Source organism: Lampetra fluviatilis, chromosome 16 (assembly GCF_964198595.1).
Source record: "Lampetra fluviatilis chromosome 16, kcLamFluv1.1, whole genome shotgun sequence".
Classification (NCBI taxonomy): domain Eukaryota; kingdom Metazoa; phylum Chordata; class Hyperoartia; order Petromyzontiformes; family Petromyzontidae; genus Lampetra; species Lampetra fluviatilis.
This window is the reverse complement of record NC_136290.1, coordinates 1,551,151-1,568,255: the sequence shown is the minus strand read 5'-3', so window position 1 is coordinate 1,568,255 and position 17,105 is coordinate 1,551,151. Positions and strand designations below refer to the sequence as shown.

General features: G+C 42.0%; 1 protein-coding gene across 1 annotated transcript in view; it reads left to right on the top strand.

Annotated features, from left to right (window-relative positions):
* Nucleotides 1-211: 211 nt before the first annotated feature.
* LOC144936386 (sodium-coupled monocarboxylate transporter 1-like) overlaps nt 212-17,105 on the top strand; it is a 39,490-nt gene continuing 22,596 nt past the window's right edge. The window contains exons 1-7 of the mRNA XM_078863435.1: nt 212-279; nt 5,935-6,334; nt 7,699-7,764; nt 7,948-7,999; nt 10,727-10,794; nt 11,200-11,354; nt 15,129-15,269. Coding sequence (XP_078719561.1) covers nt 212-279; nt 5,935-6,334; nt 7,699-7,764; nt 7,948-7,999; nt 10,727-10,794; nt 11,200-11,354; nt 15,129-15,269 — 950 coding nt within the window. The remainder of the gene's footprint in view (nt 280-5,934; nt 6,335-7,698; nt 7,765-7,947; nt 8,000-10,726; nt 10,795-11,199; nt 11,355-15,128; nt 15,270-17,105) is intronic.

The window sequence follows — 17,105 nt, the reverse complement described above, 5'->3', positions numbered from 1 at the left end:
CTCCCTCCGAAATGGTTTAAACCAGGCATGAAATGGCACTAAATTTACCAACCTCACACACATTAAGTACCTTGATTTTTCCTATAATCGAATAAGCTTGGTATTAATCACTGCCTTTTCAGAGTTGCCAAACTTAGAGGTGTTGGATCTCAGCTATAACCAGTATTACTTTGGAGGATCTTTTGTGGATTTTTGCTGATCTCATTCAGATATGCACTTGAATGAAATACACACAGAACTAGGAATGTTAATGTGCTTGAAAACGCTCCTATTTAAGGAAAAACTCCATTACTCGCTAATCTTGTCTGGAAGGATTGTGGGCACGTTTGGAGTGTGGGACATTGTGCTGTTTGCCCTCATGCTGCTGGTATCTGCAGCCATTGGGATTTACTATTCCACTAAGGAGCACTCCATGGGCGGCCACCAGCTCCCCCGTGTGCTCGTGTCTGTGTCCCTCACAGCGAGCTTCATGTCTGCCATTGCCGTGCTCAGCACCCCAACTGAAATATATCGCTACGGCGTCAGCTTCGTCTACATGGGGCTCACCTACGTGCTCATAGTGGTCGTGAGTGCCGAGGTCTTCCTGCCTGTCTTCTACGAGATGTTACTTTACATTTAATTCGCGGTTTGTAAGGTTGTTGATAATGGTAACGTATTTTAAGCCCTTTTGGATGCAGTTGCAGGGGTCATATAAGCGTGCAGATCTGTCACATCACTATTAACATAGACTTATCGTGACTAATATGTTTTTTGAGTTCGCTTAAATATAAATGTATGGTTAAACCAGCCACCACCCGATAGTCAATTAGTAACGGTTGTCACATAAACACAATTCGTTACTAGTTCAGCACACCGGTGTGTCGGAGAATAAACCCACAACATTTACAATTCGAGTATGACGTTTCGCCGATAATTACAACCAGCCTAATCAGGCGACAAACATAATTGTGGAGAAATCCTCCTGTTTCGGTCTTAAATAGAGGAGGTGAATGTGATATAAGACCAGGGGGAGTTAATGTAGTAATATAAATTACAATGGGAAATCAACATACATAATGTATGTACATCACGCATGCATATTATGAAAAAATCGCAAAAACGGTTGTTGGCTGCTCACAGTTAATGTTTCGGCATGCAGTTTAACAACGTGGATTGTACAAGTGTACATGTGCAGCTCATTTGTCAATCCACTGCTATACGTGGGCGTTTCTATATGGTGCAGGCAGTGGGAAGGCCCTCATTATTTAACCATTCTTTATCATGCTGGCAAATATGGGTTGGTGAATAATTGAGGCATATACGTTGGCAAACCTAAAAAATTTAATGCAATATTAATTAATTACTGTAAACCAATATTGGAATTTTTTAAAACAAATTCACACCAAGTGTTCAAACTCATTTACATGACGGTTCCCTTTAGAAAAGACCTCCAATGCATACAGACCACACACAATTGTAGATGTGTTATAATAAATGCTGATTTGTTAACTTTGGCCATGAGCAAAGATTGTGTCGTGGCTGTTCTGTCTCACGGTGTTGCAAGCTACGTGGAAAACAGCAAGAACAGAAAATGGCAGACCTCCCAGCCGATCGACTCAGTGTGGAACCTCCCTTCACCTCTGTAGGGATCGACGTGTTCGGACCATGGACAGTCATCTCCCGCCGCACCAGAGGAGGGCTCGCGAACGGCAAACGTTGGGCAGTGCTGTTCACCTGTATGAGTACACGAGCAATGCACATCGAAGTCATCGAGTCCATGGACTCGTCGAGCTTTATAAATGCACTCCGGAGATTCTTCGCCATCAGAGGGCCAGCCAAGCATCTCCGTTCTGATTGTGGAACCAATTTCACTGGAGCATGTAAAGAACTTAAGATCAATACGGAGAATGTCGAAGATGATTCTGTCAGGAAATACCTTAGTGACCAAGGCTGCACATGGATCTTCAATCCTCCTCACTCTTCGCATATGGGTGGAGCCTGGGAACGCATGATCGGGATTGCTCGACGCATTCTCGACTCCATGCTATGTGATGTCGGGTCCACACGGCTCTCTCTCGAGGTCTTGACCACTCTCATGGCCGAGGTCTCAGCCATAATTAACTCAAGACTCCTGATCCCCGTCTCAACCGACCCGGAGTCACCATTCATCTTAACTCCTGCTACACTTTTTACCCAGAAGACAGACGTGCTCACAGCACCTACCGAGGAGGCCAGCACTGCAGACCTCTACAGACGTCAATGAAGACAAGTGCAGAGCTTCGCAAACACGTTCTGGCATCGCTGGAAAAACGAGTACCTTACGACACTCCAAGTGCACAACAAGTGGCAGTCTAACAGACCAGACATCCAAGAAGGCGACCTCGTCCTATTGAAGGAAAACCAAGCCAAGCGGAATGCGTGGCCAATGGGCCGCATCCTCAAGTCGATTCTAAGTGCCGATGGAAAAGTTCGAAAAGTCGAGGTTATGATTGCGAAGCAAGGTGTCGCAAGAACTTTCGTCAGGCCCATAGTCGAGATAGTACTACTTCTCTCTCGCAAAGATATGGACAAATAAGTTGACCCGTCGAAGTTGTTATATATTTGTTTAGATAGGGAATAAATGGTGGTATCTCTTAGATACTAGACGGGGAGTGTTCTGTCTCACGGCGGGAGTTTTGCCGCGCGGCAGATGGGGGGGGGGGGGCGTATGTGCACAGGAAGTTCCTGTTTTTGATGCTGGTTTTGGTCGCGTGACCAGGAAGTTGCGATTTTAGATTTCCACTGAACCACGCGGGCGTCGGCCATTGCGCAGGTAAGTCGGGAAGGCGGCACCCATCGCGTGTCAGTGAAGCCAGACTCAGTTGTCCATCGTGGGACTTTGAGAAGCATTGTCTGTAAGTTTGTTAATATTCTTATAATATTGGCAATGCTGTTGTAATGTTGGAATGACCGTTACAGTGATGTAAATGCCTTTATGGTACCGTTAAGTTGTTGTGGTAAATACGAGGCCTAGTTAGCAACGAAGCCTGCAACTTTCCTTATTGTGGATGTTACTTGTGATTTAGTAGTTCGAGTCAGACTTGTGCCCAGGTGGCTATGTTGCGATCCTGAGAGTAAAGATGACGAAGTATCTCATCCACAGTTTAGTGTTACGTGTAATGCTGTACATTTGGGGTGCAGTGGGATGAATACACGATGTGCCTTTATGCAACGCACCGGCTTGTGCTCTTGTGTAGTTGTTCAGTGGTAATGTAGGGGCCTGGTCCGTCCAGGATCTATTGTTATCTAAGACAATGTTCTGATGCTGTGGTGTTCATTGTGTTGGTGTTTCCGGGTTATAACAGATGCTGTATCTGTGTTTTCTCACCAGTTTTACCTTGTTAAAATCAATAAATGACGATTGGAGTGGGACGTTCATCCTGGCTCCGAGGGTTTATTGAACACAAGGTTATCTACTCGACTAGCGGTGCAACGCAGCGCACAGCGAGGCCGAGATAGTGGCATCTTAATGCTCTGTAGAATCCCACATCACCCCATCCCTAAGTCATACTTAGTTGCTTTTTTTTTGTTTGGTCTTGCACTCTCCTTGTTCGACAAGCCGGGAAAACACCTTGGCCTGCTCAATAATAATACAAAGTCATTTTGGCACAGAATGTATTACCAGTGCAATGGTCTGCAACTGCAAATTCCGCACGTAGATGAATTTTGAGCCAGGCTATAAAAAGAAGAGAAATATGCACTTTCCAATACACTCTTTCTAGTCCATACTTGAACTGGAATTAACTGGTGCTGTTTACTGAAACATGCATGACATTGTATCTCTTGCAGTACTTGGAGCTGCGTTTCAATAAAATCATACGTTTGTTTGGAACGGGTTTTTACATCGTGCAACCTGTGAGTAGACATATTACTCTACACACTTTTCACAGTCATGCTAATCATTTCAATTGGAAATGTATTTGAAGTTTAGTAATTCTATACAATCAAATGCATTTCTGGTATGTCTGCACTAACAGAGCTTCGCCTGGCAAAGAATGGTATCAAACGTCTTTCGATAGACTCTCCCCTGCACAGTAACACAGTGAAAACGCTAAACTTTCCAGGAAACAGCCTTGACATGGGAATATGAAAAACATTTCAACTTATTTTAAAGCGCATTTGTCCAGATTCTATTATGCAGTGGCCACCAAATCCATTTGTCCAGAATCTATTTTGGAAGCGTCTTCGGGCTGAGATTACAAAATCTCAAACAGAGCAATACTGGCAGGTAGCCTGATAAAAACATAACGTGTTTGTTTTGGGTTGTAGACTACATTGTTTGAATTTTAGCTGTGTTACAATTCACTCTCTTTTATATACTCTTTGGTTTTTTCGGTGAAGTCAGGTAGAAAGAAAATAAATAAAATAATAGAATACGACGTTTCGATTGCAAAACGAGCAATCGTCATCAGGTAGAACTAAATTTGAAAAAGAGACAAAACACAGACACGGAGACACACAGCACACAAGCAGAGAGAGACAACACAGAGACACACAGAGAGAGAGACACAACATAGACACACATAGACCCAATGCCTCTGTGTCGAGGCCTTAAATAGAGAGATGAGGGGGGGGGGGCAGAGAAAGAGGTGGGTCTGCTGGAGCAGCTGCTGAAGCAGAGAAATTAGCATGTCAATGAGAGAGTTGTGTGGAAATACACCCCGCGGCGGCCGGGGGAGAGAAAGACCCAACAAGCCTGGTACATTTGAGAGAGAGTTGTGTGGAAATCCACTCCGAAGCGGCCGGGGGAGAGAAAGAGCGAATGGACCTATAAGAGCCTGGTACATTTTAGTGTGTCTATGTTGTGTGTCTCTCTCTCTGTGTCTCTGTGTGGTCTCTCTCTGCTTGTGTGTCTGTTTGTGCGTCTCCGTGTCTGTGTTTTGTCTCTCTCTCAAATGTAGTTATATATACTTTTGGGTTATTTCGGTAAAGTCACATAGGTATAAAATAAAACAAATTAAGTCAGTGATTTAATTTATTTTATTTATTTTAAATCGGTGATTTAATTTATTTAATTTTATACCTACATGACTTTACCAAAAAAAACCAAAGATTATGGATCCCTGCAGTCACGGAAACTTCCGATCTAGTTCTATATAACCAGAGAAAGGGCTAATTAAATATGGCTGGTATGATTTGTTCATATATTTTCTTATGAGGTATTGTCTTATGAGGTGTTCATGATTTAAATACATATTTCTCCATGTTTTTTTTAAATCACCTACTGTGATGAGGAAATATTTAAAGCGTAGGTGGTGGCTTTGTGTCCTGAATTTAACGCATGCAGAAAGCATTGCTCTTCACTCTTTTGTAAAGGAGTGATGTGTTTTGATATGTAAAAATAGCAGCAGTCATCTTTTTTTCGCTTGACTATGTGTTATTGGTCCATTTAACAACAAAAATCCTCCAGTCTCCAATGCTTCTGCACTGTGGAAAGGCTGTGCTCTGCTTCCTATTGTTGTTTGGCAGCTGGGTATAATGTTCATGATGGGGTGCACAATCCAAGCAATGCAATGGTAAATACATTAACATTATCATAGAATGAATACGGCTCTCGGTTCAGCATGCTTTCCTTGTATTTTTATTAAATTGTTATGTGCCTGAAAGTTATTTTGATATCATAAAATTGGTTTCCTGTATATTTTAAATATGTGAAAGAATTTGTTCTGAGTTGGATATTTTGGTACATGGTGTACTTTGCAAAGTCAGCATGGGTTTTCACAACATACTTCTTGACATTTGAGTCGAAACCAACAATATTTTAAAGAGGGTTGGTCACAGTTCTGTACCCAACATGTAATCTGAACAAGAGAGGAACCTTTGTGTAATTTTGCTGATCTCATTCAGATATGCACTTGAATGAAATACACACAGAACTAGGAATGTTAATGTACTTCAAAACGCTCCTATTTAAGGAAAAACTCCAAAAGGTTTGGCCATTGTAAATGAACTACTCGCTAATCTTGCAATGGACGCTGTGTCTGGAAGGATTGTGGGCACGTTTGGAGTGTGGGACTATGTGCTGTTTGCCCTCATGCTGCTGGTATCTGCAGTTATTGGGATTTACTTTGCCACTAAGGAGCGCTCCAATGCTGACTTTCTCATGGGCGGCCGCCAGCTTTCCCCTGTGCCCGTGTCTGTGTCTCTCACAGCGAGCTTCATGTCTGCCATTGCCGTGCTCGGCACCCCAGTTGAAATCTATCGCTACGGCGTCAGCTTCGGCTACATGGGGCTCACCTACGTGCTCATGGTGGTCGTGAGTGCCGAGGTCTTCCTGCCTGTCTTCTACGAGCTGGGCATCACCAGCACATACGAGGTACTGCATTCATGCCACGCGTACGTTGTCCACCTCTAAAGTAGGTCCGCTGCCCAGAATGTTAATTTACATTTAATTCGCGGTCTGTAAGGTTGTTGATAATGGTAAAGTATTTTAAGCCCTTTTGGATGCAGGTGCAGGGGTCATGTAAGCGTGCAGATCTGCCACATCGCTATTAACAGTGATTAGATTAACACATAGGCTTGTTGTGACTAATATTATCCATAGTAGAGGTTTTTCGAGTTAGATCGCGTAAATATAAATGTGTCATTAAACCCGCCACCACCCGATAGTCAATTAATAAGGGTTGTTACATAAACACAACATGACAATTCGTTACTAGTTCAGCTCACCGGTGTGTTGGAGAATAAACCCACAACATTTAGAATTCCAGTATGACGTTTCGCCGGCAATTAAAACCAGCCTAATCAGGCGACAAACGTTATTGTGGAGAAATACTCCTGTTTAGGTCTTAAATAGAGGAGGTGAATGTGATATAATCACTGTGAGCCAATCAGGTGTAAAGACCAGGGGGAGTTAATGTAGTAATATAAATTACAATGGGAAATCAACATACATAATGTATGTACATCACGCATGCATATTATGAAAAAATCGCAAAAACGGTTGTTGGCTGTTCACAGTTAATGTTTCGGCATGCAGTTTAACAACGTGGATTGTACAAGTGTACATGTGCAGCCCATTTGTCCATCTACTGCTAGACGTGGGCGTTTCTACATGGTGCAGGCAGTGGGAAGGCCCTCATTATTTAACCATTCTTTATCATGCTAGCAAATATGGGTTGGTGAATAATTGAGGTATAAACGTTGGCAAACCTAAAAAAGAAAATGCAATATTAATTAATTACTGTAAACCAATACTGGAATTTCTTAAAACAAATCCACACCAAGTGTTCAAACTCCTTTACATGACGGTTTCCTTAAGAAAAGACCTCCAATGCAAACAGACCACACACAATTGTAGATGTGCTAGAATAAATGCTGATTTGTAACTTTGGCCATAAGCAAATATTGTGTCGTGACATCTTAATACTCTGCAGAATCCCACATCACCCCGTTCCTAAGTCATACTTAGTTGGATTTTGTTTGGTCTTGCACTCTCTTTGTCCGACAAGCCGGGAAAACACTTTGACTGCTCAATAATAATACAAAGTCAAATTGGCACAGAATTTATTGCCAGTGAAATCGTCTGCAACTGCAAACTCCACAAGTAGATGAATTGTGAGCCAGGCAATAAAAAGAGGAGAAAAATGCAATTTCCAATACACTCTTTCTAGTCCATACTTGAACTGGAATTGACTGGTGCTGTTCACTGAAACATGCATGACATTGTATCTCTTGCAGTACTTGGAGCTGCGTTTCAATAAAATCATACGTTTGTTTGGAACGGTTTTTTACATCGTGCAAACTGTGAGTAGACATTACTCTTCACACTTTTCACATTCATGCTAATCATTTCAATTGCGAATGTATTTGAAGTGTAGTACTTCTAGACATATGTTAAATGCTTGTTCATATATGTATATGTATTTTTGCTCAATAAATGAATGCCTGCATATAGATAGAATAAACCATCTTTTGCGATTTTTTCAGGTTCTTTATACTGGAATTGTGATTTATGCTCCTGCTCTGGCTCTTAATCAGGGTAAGGACAGTCTTCCTCATTTCTTATATTTTGCTTGATGAAATGACAGTACATTATACCAAATGTTGTTTGGAAAATTACGCTAGTTGATTGCTGATATTACCCAAAGGTTCAAAATGTTATCACATATCAACTGCATATTTCCACTCATATCCTGTCTCACAATTTATCTGCGAGTTGAGTTTGTGGTTGTGGAACATTCCATTGGCAAGAAATTACCTGAAAAATTGCCTTTTTCACTATGGGAACCTCATTTGCCAGTAAAAATATGATAATTGGTTCTTTACCCTTCTATCTGGCAACAAAACTGACACCTTTTTAGAAGGAGTCATGTTTGCATAGACCGCAATACCTGCAGTCATAATACAAACAAAAGAACATAACTCTGATAATGTGCACTGTCCTTGAAGTTGATTGGTCCACACCCGAGACAGCTTTCCTTAGAGCCTAGTCTCATATGGGTTGGACCAGATGACGCCAAAAGGCGCACAACTCAAGGACAATGCACCATCAGAGTATGAGAGCTCGGAGCAAGCATCTACACTATGGGAACCTCATTTGCCAGTAAAAATATGATAATTGGTTCTTTACCCTTCTATCTGGCAACAAAACTGACACCTTTTTACAAGGAGTCATGTTTGCATAGACCGCAATACCTGCAGTCATAATACAAACAAAAGAACATAACTCTGATAATGTGCACTGTCCTTGAAGTTGATTGGTCCACACCCGAGACAGCTTTCCTTAGAGCCTAGTCTCATATGGGTTGGACCAGATGACGCCAAAAGGCGCACAACTCAAGGACAATGCACCATCAGAGTATGAGAGCTCGGGGCAAGCATCTACACTATGGGAACCTCATTTGCCAGTAAAAATATGATAATTGGTTCTTTACCCTTCTATCTGGCAACAAAACTGACACCTTTTTACAAGGAGTCATGTTTGCATAGACCGCAATACCTGCAGTCATAATACAAACAAAAAAACATAACTCTGATAATGTGCACTGTCCTTGAAGTTGATTGGTCCACACCCGAGACAGCTTTCCTTAGAGCCTAGTCTCATATGGGTTGGACCAGATGACGCCAAAAGGCGCACAACTCAAGGACAATGCACCATCAGAGTATGAGAGCTCGGGGCAAGCATCTACACTATGGGAACCTCATTTGCCAGTAAAAATATGATAATTGGTTCTTTACCCTTCTATCTGGCAACAAAACTGACACCTTTTTACAAGGAGTCATGTTTGCATAGACCGCAATACCTGCAGTCATAATACAAACAAAAGAACATAACTCTGATAATGTGCACTGTCCTTGAAGTTGATTGGTCCACACCCGAGACAGCTTTCCTTAGAGCCTAGTCTCATATGGGTTGGACCAGATGACGCCAAAAGGCGCACAACTCAAGGACAATGCACCATCAGAGTATGAGAGCTCGGGGCAAGCATCTACACTATGGGAACCTCATTTGCCAGTAAAAATATGATAATTGGTTCTTTACCCTTCTATCTGGCAACAAAACTGACACCTTTTTACAAGGAGTCATGTTTGCATAGACCACAATACCTGCAGTCATAATACAAACAAAAGAACATAACTCTGATAATGTGCACTGTCCTTGAAGTTGATTGGTCCACACCCGAGACAGCTTTCCTTAGAGCCTAGTCTCATATGGGTTGGACCAGATGACGCCAAAAGGCGCACAACTCAAGGACAATGCACCATCAGAGTATGAGAGCTCGGGGCAAGCATCTACACTATGGGAACCTCATTTGCCAGTAAAAATATGATCTGCACAACATTTTCCCTAACATCTGTGCTGTGCTGGCCTTGATAAGTGCTCAATACTGTGTATCTTTGTGTTTACGTGTGTGGGATGGCGAGCGGTGGTGTAGTGGTCAGTGCATTGCGCTACGAACTTGACAACCCGCGTTCGAGTCCTGCTCACGCTCGACACCAGTGACGATGATCTGAAATGGTCCTGGGCCTCCCCTAGGTCGACTCAGTATGGCCACTAGGTAGACAACGGCGGCTGCTCGCGGTGCTGGCCAACCACCCCCTAGTGTGCCATTCCGGCCTTCATAGGTGCTCGCTAACAGCACTTACTCCTCCAGTCTGTTAAGGCTATACAGGGTATCTTTGTGTTCATCTAAAGTGGGGTAAACATTATCACTCAGTTGTGGCACTGACCACACCACACCCTTTATCGACATGCCGGCCTTTATAGGCGCTCCATAAACAGCACTTCTTTCAACATCTTATGCTGGCTATGGTGGGGTGGCAAATATTTAGTCAATTGTGTATCTATTTGTTTGCTAATGCATTAGTCTGTATGTTCGGTGCATGTATTGCAATGTTTCTATGCGTCTGCATCATGGAAAATCCACCCACGAATAACTGAGACTTCACCGTATTTTGCGTGCAGCCTGTTACAAGTTGTTTGCTCTCGGTTCCTTAACTCTACAGTGCTCCAAAACTATTTGATGTAGCTCAGGGCACCACTTACCAATTACAACATATCTCTGCATTAGGCTTTTTGGATTGAATGTTCCACTTCGTCATCCATTCTGGAACCAAGAAACTAGCATTACGTGTTGATTTCGCAATTCTGCATGACTGTATGTGGTTTTTTTGTGATACGAGGAAGTATAAAATCTGGTCTTAAGTTGGCATAAATCTTTATTTTTATCAAAAGGTAGACCATAATTATAACGTGTTTTTTCAGTGACTGGATTTAACCTATGGGGGTCGATTATGGCGACAGGGATCGTATGCACTTTCTACACTACACTGGTAAGGCACTCGTGCAGGCACTTGTAGCATTAGCATGAACCTGTGTGAATAACTTATCTCACGTTTGAATGGTCAACATGACTTTCTTCCTTCAGAAAAAATAATCAACATAATTGAATAATACTGCCAAAAAGGTCCCGTAGATATTACTACATTGAATATTGGCATCACATATCTACTATGAGGAATAGCCATTGCCCAAAATGTCATCTATAATATAATTTATTGTATTTTATTAATATTCTTTCCAATAACATCTGGTAATTCAGTAGCATTTTATTAATGTTTCATGGAAATCCATGAGGAGTTTGTTTTTGTTCTAAGTGTGTATAACAATCTCCTCATTCCCTTTCAGGAATTTCACGTAATGTCAGAACTGCACACGGTTTATATTTTTTTCTGTAGGGTGGACTTAAGGCTGTGGTTTGGACAGACGTGTTCCAAATCGGGGTGATGGTGGCGGGATATCTGGCGGTGATCATCCAGGGAACGATCCTGCAGGGCGGCTTCTCTGTCACCTGGGAGAGGTCTCAGCAGGGAGGTCGTCTAGACCCTCTGAGGTGTGGTTCTCTCTGTGACTCATTGCCTCTTCAGTGAGGTGACACAAAGAAGCAGTTTCTACCGTGATCGACTATAAGTGACAGTGCCTCGGGAGTTTTGAGCCCTTTGTTTCGTGTGGTCACATCAGTACAATCATGCTGCCAGTACTGAACGTCATTTCAGCTTGTACAGTCCAGAACGCATAAAACAGTGAGTCCATGCGTCGACATTTTATAAAATGTTCACAGGATTATAAGGATATAGGACAATGGTCATGGGAATGCAGAAATTTTTTTTGAGACATTGTGCAAATTTGTATATCTTTTTACAGAATTATGCTTTATATTTTGACCAAACAGATGCTAAATGTTGACTTAAAGCTTTCGTGACTGCAGGAATTCATATTCTTTGTGTTGTGATCGAAACGTCGTGATCTTTTTATTATATTTTTCTATCTACGTGGCTTTACCGAAGGACCCAAATAAGATGCTGAATCGTTACCATACTGAAAGCAGTTTATTTATTTATTGCTAAAACCACACGCGGTTAAAGTAACTCATCACATGAAGTCACTTAAAACTATTTTAAAACTACATAAAGCTTGTTAATTATTGCTAAAAGAGAGAATACAGCATGATAGAAGTGAACTAAGTGACATTTCTAAAGGGTCTCTACAGATTATTGGAATATAATCGACACAATTGCACAGAAATCGGCTGATAATGTATTTTACAAAACTAACACTCACAAATTTGCTGGACAAACAACTCTCAACTAAAAATGTATAAACAAAACGGTTATCAACCTGACTAACGGTGAAATATCCAGTGATATGGTATCAGTCCTGTCTAAAGGTCTTAACTTTGCTGTTGCCCCACGTACAATCCTTGCCGATTAGATAATTGCTGAAGTGGAATCAGCAGTTAAACATCTCCCACATAATCAAGCTGAAATAAATATTAATTTCAGTGAGGCAAAAAGGCTTAAGAGAACTAAGAGCAAATAAAGATATCCAAGTTATTGCTGCTGATAAAGACCAATCAACTGTTGTGATGCCCCATGAGGATTACAATAATAACATCAAATATTTACTCGATGAAGGTACCTACCTTAAAATTCAACGAGACCCAACCAATACCTTGGAATGGAAGACAATGACAATCATTGCCAAGTCATCAATTCCCAAGGAAGAGCAATACCTGATCAAACCAAGGGCGTCAAAACCACCAATAATTTATGGGCTACCAAAGATTTACAAACCTGATGTCCAATTAAGATCCATAGTTTGTATAATAGGCTCTGCCACATACAAATGATCACAATACGTAACGAAACAAATACAGCCCGACATCGGTAAGACCTCTTCGTTCATTATAAACTCAGAACATCTCGTAAATACAATTAAAGATATTCTCGTAAGTTTGATGTGACTTCTCTGTTCACCAGGGTTCGGGTCAATGAGTCACTTCAAATACTCGATACTCTGGTAACGAAGACAGGTTTAGCCAAAGATATCCCACGACTAGCTGAACACTGTTCCTTCTGGAAAAGTGATTTTTATAAACAAAAGGAAGCAGCAGCAATCTGTTCTCCTTTGTCTCTTGTGATTGCAAATTTGTACTTGGAAGATTTTGAAGCAAAAGCAATAGCCTGAAGCACTCTGAAACCCTCTGCTTGGTTTAGATATGTGGATGGCACACTGGTGGTCTGGCCACATGGCGTAGATAAATTTAAATAATTTCTAAATCATCTCAACTTGCTAAACTCATCCATCCAGTTCACCATGGAAGTGGAAGTTGACAGAACTCCCCTATTTATGGATATTCTATTCGGGGGCGGCTGAAATGGTAAAATAAAACAGCGTTTACCGAAATAAAATGCACACTAACGCCTATCTGAATGCAGTCACACCATCACTCCGCACATAAATCCTCTCTCATCAAGACGCTCATACATCGTGCTAAGAAAGTGTCAGATGGTGATAGTCTGAGAAGTGAAATTCAACATGAGAATAGGGTTTCCCCTTTTTTCTGGCAACAAAACATGTGTTAAGATGTTAAAACACCAAACTGAAACCTTTTACAAGGAATCATGTCTGCATATAACCACAATACTTGTGGTCAGAATGCAAACAAAAAACATACTCTGACAATATATGCATTGTCTTTGAAACTGATTGGTCCACACTAGTCTCAAAACGTTGTTAGACCAGAGGACACCTGATTTGTTGCCATAAAAAAGGGGAAACCCTATTCTCAATTGAATGGTTATAATGGCGCACAAATCAACAGGGTACTGAATGCCAAAACCAAATCAAATAACACGAGAGTTGAAACTGACCAAGTAATTAAAACTATTAAAATACTGTACATTGCGAGATTAACTGATAAACTAGCCAGATTTGTGGATAAATAAAACCTCCGAGTAAGATTTGGCATGGTACATAAAATATAGAAACTATTATCTGGTACTAAAGATGCATAACCGAAGCTATCAACAGAAGGTGTGTACCGGATTAATTTCACTTGTGGCAAATGCTATGTTGGGCAAACAGGACGAATGATCAGCACAAGAATAAAAGAACACCAAAGAAATATTAAATACTCCCAAATACAACTGTCATAAATGGTAGAACACGCGTGCCAACAAGGACACTCAATTGATTTTGATAATGTTGAAGCTATGTGCGAAACTAGTTGCTACTGGCCAAGACTAATTAGAGAATATATCGAATTTAGAGAAATATATTTAATTTTAACCATTCCGATAGCTACAGGCTTAGTGTTGCTTGGAAGCGAATCATCAAATAATACATTGTTTAAATGCATGTAGGTCACCATAACATTTAAATGCATACAGGTCACCATACGTCAATGGGGATTACCTGTACGCAGACAATATCACGCAAACAGGAGGTACAAGAACAATGTGCATGCATAATGGTAATGCATAATGTACGTTGATCACCATATGAATAACCAAACCGGCAATGGATACCGATTGTAATTAATATGCATTCATTAACCCCCTCCCCTCCTTCACAAGTGAAGAGCTCACAAGTGACGTCATCACATCTCTCACTCTATTTAAAGAACGAAACAAGAGGATTTCACCACAAATCTGGCTGTCTGCCTGATGATGGTAGTTGTAATTACTGGCGAAACGTCGTACTCAGATTGAAAATGTTGTGGATTTTCTCTCCAACACACAAGTGTGCTGTACTATTGACGAATTGGCATGTTCTGTTTACGTGACAAATCTTACAAATTGGCTATGTCGGATGGTGGCGGGTTTAACGATACATTTATATTTACGCAATCTAACCCAAAAAAAACTATATTATGGAGTTTATTTCTTAATGGAATGTACCCACATGTTCCGTACTAGAGTATAGGCTTCTCATTATTGCATTTAGCTTCACGCTTGTAAGGCTTAGTAGATCTTAGCTTCATATTCTGGTAAGAAGGGATTACAGATATTTACCGTTCTGCTATTTTAAATATATATACCTCAATATTCAACTTTTCAATGTTGAACTTCTGCCCAAAATGACACAAATTATTTGGTGATACTGCATTAGCAGTGGTGCACAAGGACACACAAAAATCAACACATTCGTCAATAACACTGCCTTTAAAGGAAGGCATATTAAAGGGAATGAATGGAGCAATGGCCCTTCTTCACAACACATGAAGAGGCCACTTCTCTGTTGTTCTGCTCATGTCATTTAATGCCATTTTTTATTCGGCGCAATGTGATTGTCAAGTTATTACAACACAATTCTCCTGTCTCAGCTTCCATCCTGACCCAAGGTTTCGACACACGTTTTGGTCTGTCTTGGTGGGCGGCACATTTGTGTGGACGACCATCTATGGAGTCAACCAATCTCAAGTTCAACGATACTTGGCTTGCAAGACGCAGCGACAGGCCAAGCTGTAAGTGTTTGAAGAGGGTTTTTTCACATCTTACATGTTTTGAATGTCTTATGCAGGAAGATACTAATATATTTGGTCGGCATCAGGGACGTGCGGTCAGGGGAGGCAGGGGAGGCAGAGGAGGCAGAGCCTCACCTGTCATACTCCAATGAAAATAGTTGTTATGAAAAGTAAAAAAAATAATAATCAAATCAAATAAAATTTTTGATTTTTCCACTGATCCGTGTCATAAATGTCATTTATGTACGATTCCAATTATTTATATAGTCAAAATCGCCAAATTTGCGGAGCTCCGCTGCAAATACAGGAAGAGACGAAAGGTGAGGCAGCGACGAGCTCAGCCTCCCCTCTAATTGCACAACCCCTCAATAACTGGATGGAGCGCGGGCAATAAGCGCGTGCCTGTTAATGTTTATAGACTTCTTAATTTCATGTCATCGCCTTCTATACTCCAGGTAACTTATTTCACGTATGTGTATAAAGATATTTAGGCTCGCTGGTCTCGTCATGAAACTGCAATGAAAAAGCACCAGGGGAGGCAGCTATCACATCTGCCTCACTGAGGGGGATGTGTCTAGCACGCCTCCCTCCATGAGGCCACGCCCCCCTCAGTGTTTGAATCTGGCTCTGATACTAGCCAAGGCCTCCCCAGCCATTGACCTCACCACACGTCACTGGTCGGCATTATATAAACACAACTGTGTACCAAGAGCGACTCAGAAACCAGAAAACCCATTACAACAACGATATTGGTATCAAAACGCAAGCAATTGGGCTACCTGAAAATTTGAAAAATCATACTCTTTGGTTCTTTTGGTAAAGTCACGTAGGTCCAAAAAATAATAGATCACGACGTTTCGATCGCCACACAAGTAATCGTCTTCAGGTGGGAGAGACAAACAGGCTACTAAAACAAGTCCTTATATATAGAGCCGAGAGGGGGGGAGGGGGGGGTTGCCGCATCGGGAAAGCGGGTGGGGGCTAGAGATTGTGCCTAAGCGAGTGGGAAATCCAAAGATGGGAACCGAGATGGGGGGGAAGGGGGGGTTGTGTTTGATGCGAGAGCTGCGAGAGCTGAGGAGCAGAGGAGGTGGCCATTGTATTGTGAGAGATTAGCATGTCAATCAGAGGTCGCAAACGGGTTTTGATTCCTTACCCGTACCCGGCCGCACCAGGGTCGCAAACGGGTACCCGTACCCTACCCGATACCCGGCTACCCGTACCCGGCCGGGTTACGGGTAGGGTACGGGTACCCGATTGCGACCTCTGGGATGAAGCCATGTTGCAGGCACGGGTGGGTTGATTCTAGGAACTTGAATTGTGAGAAGAGACAAGACGTTGGGAAATGAGTGACAAATGGTTTCTCACTACTCACAGCCTACCCGTACCCGTACCCGGCCGCACCAGGGTCGCAAACGGGTACCCGTACCCGGCTGGGTACGGGTAGCCGGGTATCGGGTAGGGTACGGGTATCGGGTACCCGATTGCGACCTCTGATGTCAATGTAAACGAACCAACGCAACGGTGGCTGTGCTACTGAGACATCCAGCTCGTTAGAAAATGAGGGAAACAAACGGGGGACAACACTACATCGAGGGAAGGAGAGAGACACACACCGAGAGGCACACGCACGCACAGAGAGAGAGACATCTAGAGAGACACACACATTAAACGAGAGACATACACAGAGAGAGACACATACACAAAACATCACAGCCAGTTATAGTCTGCTAAAAAACGAGAGCCACCGCCACATCGAGGGAAAGGGGCAACGTTGGCTTTGTTGGTGAGATTTTAGCTCGTTAATGTAAAGACATTTCGCTTGGTAATGTAAAT